The sequence below is a fragment of the Anopheles bellator genome, chromosome X (genome assembly GCF_943735745.2).
Source record: "Anopheles bellator chromosome X, idAnoBellAS_SP24_06.2, whole genome shotgun sequence".
Lineage (NCBI taxonomy): Eukaryota > Metazoa > Arthropoda > Insecta > Diptera > Culicidae > Anopheles > Anopheles bellator.
The window spans coordinates 7,609,409-7,613,721 of record NC_071287.1 but is presented as its reverse complement, the minus strand read 5'-3'; the positions used below and the strand labels follow the sequence as shown (position 1 = coordinate 7,613,721).

General features: G+C 49.4%; 1 protein-coding gene across 1 annotated transcript in view; it reads left to right on the top strand.

Annotated features, from left to right (window-relative positions):
• The first annotated feature begins 2,378 nt into the window (after nucleotides 1–2,378).
• LOC131213431 (carbonic anhydrase-related protein 10) overlaps nucleotides 2,379–4,313 on the top strand; it is a 13,349-nt gene continuing 11,414 nt past the window's right edge. The window contains exon 1 of the mRNA XM_058207470.1: nucleotides 2,379–2,424. Coding sequence (XP_058063453.1) covers nucleotides 2,379–2,424 — 46 coding nt within the window. The remainder of the gene's footprint in view (nucleotides 2,425–4,313) is intronic.

Here is a 4,313-nt window from a genome sequence, read left to right as displayed (position 1 = left end):
TAAAAAACTAAGTGATCGATTGAAATGAAACTTCAAATACTTTCATATTAAAAGTGTACCATTATAACCAAAAAAATTAGCTTCGTAGCAGCGCTCTGAGTTATTGAGGTTACGAACTTATTGAACACCCCAGTATTGCTCTGCGCCATAAAAAATCTACTCAAAATAGACCAAATCAAAGACTAGGACCTAATGAGAGTCAGACCTGATTTATTTCAGCAGTTTGTCAATACTAAAATGCAAATGTTAAAACTCTGCCCATAAAAATACAACGTTACAGAAGGAAACAGAGACTATCGTTGTCACTGGTGACGGGCCAAAACCGCTCGGTGGTTGTAGTTACAGATAAGAAGCCAAAAGAACGATGTAGAAATCTCTACTCAAGTTCTACAAATTTTGAGTAGCGCTCCAGGACCGGCTTTTGTAGATTGTAGTCACACTGTTGGAAGCTATGTGCTAAAGGAAACTAAACTACGTAAGCTGTGCAAACAAATCGCAACCGTACAAAGCGCTTCGCGACGCATTCAAAGCGTCGCCTTGGGAACGGTCTCAAAAGTAGCGCCAATCATTTTGCAACCAGTCCTCGAATGGTACGCACGGTGGCAATAATTGTAAACGAAACTGTACAGCCCCAAGGCTCGGAGGGCAAAGTCGTCTTGGTTGGCTTAAGCGCCCGTGTGAACGTACGCCGAATCTCCGCGAACACCAGAGGAATAATCCGTTGTCGGGTATCCGGGACGACGCTAAATGCTACCTGTATGCACTTGAGCACTTAGACCTAGGGCGCCATGATTTATGGCCAGGAGGAAAATACTGGGAATACACGCGGCAACATTCAGCTATCGAACACCGCACCGAAACACCGGGTCCTGCCAAAAGGGTCCTGGGTTTAGTTAGTTCACTGGAGTGTGGCAGTCAAGCCTACGACAGTCAAGTAATCTTCCCGCACCACATTTCTCCAGTCTGCTATTGGTGTGCATTGTGCTAGACTCTTAAACGGTGGGCGATTAAATGCGATCGATGTTAAGTTATTGCATTGGAAAGAAGAATAGACATTCCTGAAGATTTGTCACAAACGTCTTAGCATTTGTGTTACCAATTGTCTGAGATAACCCAATTCGTGGTGTTCCAAAACCTTCGTGACTTCTTTCGAGTATTCCTTTTTAATGTGTCCTACACTGCACTACAAGTGACTGTCAATTGTTCAGCAATGTTTACTTTAAATTCAGCACCAAAATGGCTTCCCCAACTGTCACATGTGCGGTCATATCGCCGGACTAGCCTTAAAGTCTCGACCCGCCAGTGTCAGTTGGGTGCAACGCTGCAATGGTAATTGAAAGCCCAATGAACGGATCGGCTTTGGGGTGGTTGGCAAAGTGGACGTATCATTGGAAGAATCCGCGCTCTCCACCCGCTCCCCCCCTTCCCACCGCAACCTTCAAACCACCCCACCTTCCAACCAAATGTGGCGCCAACACACAGAGTACACACAGTGGCAATTTAATCGAATTCTCGGCCGAGCCTCGGCTGGCGGCCGGCAACGGCAACGGCAATTGCCATTCGGTACCACCTTAACAGCACTCCATCCACCCCCCATCCACCTCACAATCGTTGTTGAACCATTTTATGGCGACCCGTGTGTTGGTGCCGTATCTACACCCTCGAAGGTAGGGACAGGCACGTGCCGAAGCGTGGCGCATTAGAAGGCGAAACCCCTGCTCCCAGGAGCTGGAAATCGCCTCTTAACCGATGCCTCCTACCAACACACTCCTTTACCAGACATCGACCCCGTTCCAAACTGTTTGGAGCAGATGGGCAGATGGGGTGGAATTATTCCCCATTTCTACATAGTCCCTAAGACGCCTTATAGACATCTATATATATTAGGTTGGCTAAAAAGAAATTCACAATTTTCTCGCTAGATGGCGCTACTGATCCATACGACGTAAAGCAACGATCATACTTGCTGACACTTCACTTGTGCAAAGCTGGATTCAAAAAGATGCCAGAATGGTTCTAATGGGTATATGGTGGGACATGTACCGAATGATTTATTATGAGTTACTTGTGTGTGGGCAAACCCGCAATTAAGATCTCTACTGTCAACAACTGCACCGATTGAAGCTAGCAATCGACCAGAAAAGCTAAGCTACTATTTGACCCATATAGGACCATCGGAAACATCTTAAATTAGGATGTGGAAATTCTCGCAAAACATAATAGATTTCTTTTTCCCCAACCAAATATATAAATATATATATTATACGTGTTTGTATAAATATTTCTATACCCACGCACACAACAACATCAACATAATCCAACGGCTTATAAACATTTCCTTACCTGTGGCCGGCTATACCTTCGGATCCAACTTACCCATGGCCAACGGATTCCTGGAAGACTCACACCTGTGGTGCCCGAACTGTGAGCTCCGTTGGTCGGGCCACCGCACCAGACCAGGAGTTGCACCCCAGCCCCCTCCTCCTCCCAATCCCTCCCACCACCACCACACACAAAATCTAGTCTCTAGTTTTTCTTCACCTTACTCATGGAGAATTTGTGTGTTATTGCCGTCGGTGGGTTGGTAGCCCTGTGCCCCTTCTGGGGGGACGGTTGAAGGGAAGAGGGCGTAGAGGGAGGGAAAGGTAGTCTGCTTAGCTCTGGTCCCTCTCCCAACCGCTTCACTAATCACGCTGGCTTCCTATTAGCCACAATAGAGCGTGCTCTCGGCAGGGCAGAAGCCCCGGATTGCTGGAATGCTGCACACATTGCCCACTTATCCTTAGCCACCAATGCACACAAGCACCCCCGCACCCTCCCACACACACCCATTGCCCAGTGCAGCAGGGACACACCGACCTGCAACAATAAACAAACAAACTGTGAGCGGCTGCGGAATGGCTTCCCGAACACCGACGCCAAGCGCACCGGCCAACCAACGCAGGTCGAAGGTCCTGCTTGGTCCTTATTGTTTGGTCTAACTGGTGACCTCACCCGGGGTGGCCCGTTGGCCGGAGATGACGATGGAAGTGGTTCAAGCAGTTGGCCCGTCGGCGTTGGCGTCTGGTCACCCCGTCACCCCGTCAACTCTCACAGTCTCTAGACAGTGGCTGAGCAATGCAAACGGTACACCAAACACGAGTTCCGAGCTCAAGGCTTAACCCATTAAAGGCACTTCACGATCATTGCCCCTTTGCGGTTGCTGGGCAACGAAATCTTGGCCGGACCTAGCGAAAATAAAACCGTCCACGAAGCCGATGCAACGCCAATGCACGGGTCTACATTCGCTAGGATCCTGATGGATTGAAGACCCGAAGGGCTACCCGACGTCTGAAGTACTAACTAGTTGCGGAATGCCGCCCAAACGTACAAGACTTGTAGGAGCACGACCATGACCCTACCCAAGCCAGGTGAAGTTGGATGCCAAGTTCTCCAATCCCTTCGATACCATCAAGAGATTGCCCCAAGGGGACGGACTAGTCTAGACTAGACGGAGAATCTGGCGTGGAGACCTCAGCGACCATCTACTTCAAGTTCTTCCGGACCCTCTAGGCCAATGTTGATGACATAGGCAATATAGGGGGCAAAATCTGGAGATATTCAGGTCCACATCCAAAAGTCAGAAATGTTTTCAGATTGAAGTTTGCTCGCGTATACATAGTGCCGGTTAGGGACTGTTTCAACGGTAACTGTTAGAAGCGTGTGACAAAGAATGAAACCTTAATCGTCTAATATATTCCACCATCCATGGATTCGCCACCGCCAGAGGGCCACCTACTAGCCTTGAGAACGGGGGAAAAAACCGATTGACGCCGATACTTTGTTGGTGCCCTGTTCCCGAAGGCGGAAGTAGCGAGGCAATAAAGTGCACTCGCAGTGGTTTATGGCCGATTAGTTTGTTGCACAACGGAGAATCACGATGACGACATCAGGCAATCGAACGGAACGAACAGCACACACATACCCACGCGGGGAACCCTAAAATATTCAAAGGAAATGTGAAGTTGGGTCCAGAGTCCAGAAACGAAAAGAATTTAAATTTAATAGCATGACGGGGCGGGGTTGGCGGATAACGTGTTCCCCCTTCTGATTGCCCCCCTCCCACCTCGTCTATTGGCCCGGGCACCTCCCTCCCCTCTCCACACCGTTTTAAACCTGGCAGCTGACGGACGGTGCCCGGTTTTCTGAATCCCAGCCAACTTTTGATGGGCTTGGGAAACTTGGAACCCCCTCGGCCCCGGGCTTCGATCAACAAGATGTCGATCAACGTCCCGTCAACCGCGCAACTTTGCACCCCCCCCCCCCCCCCCCCC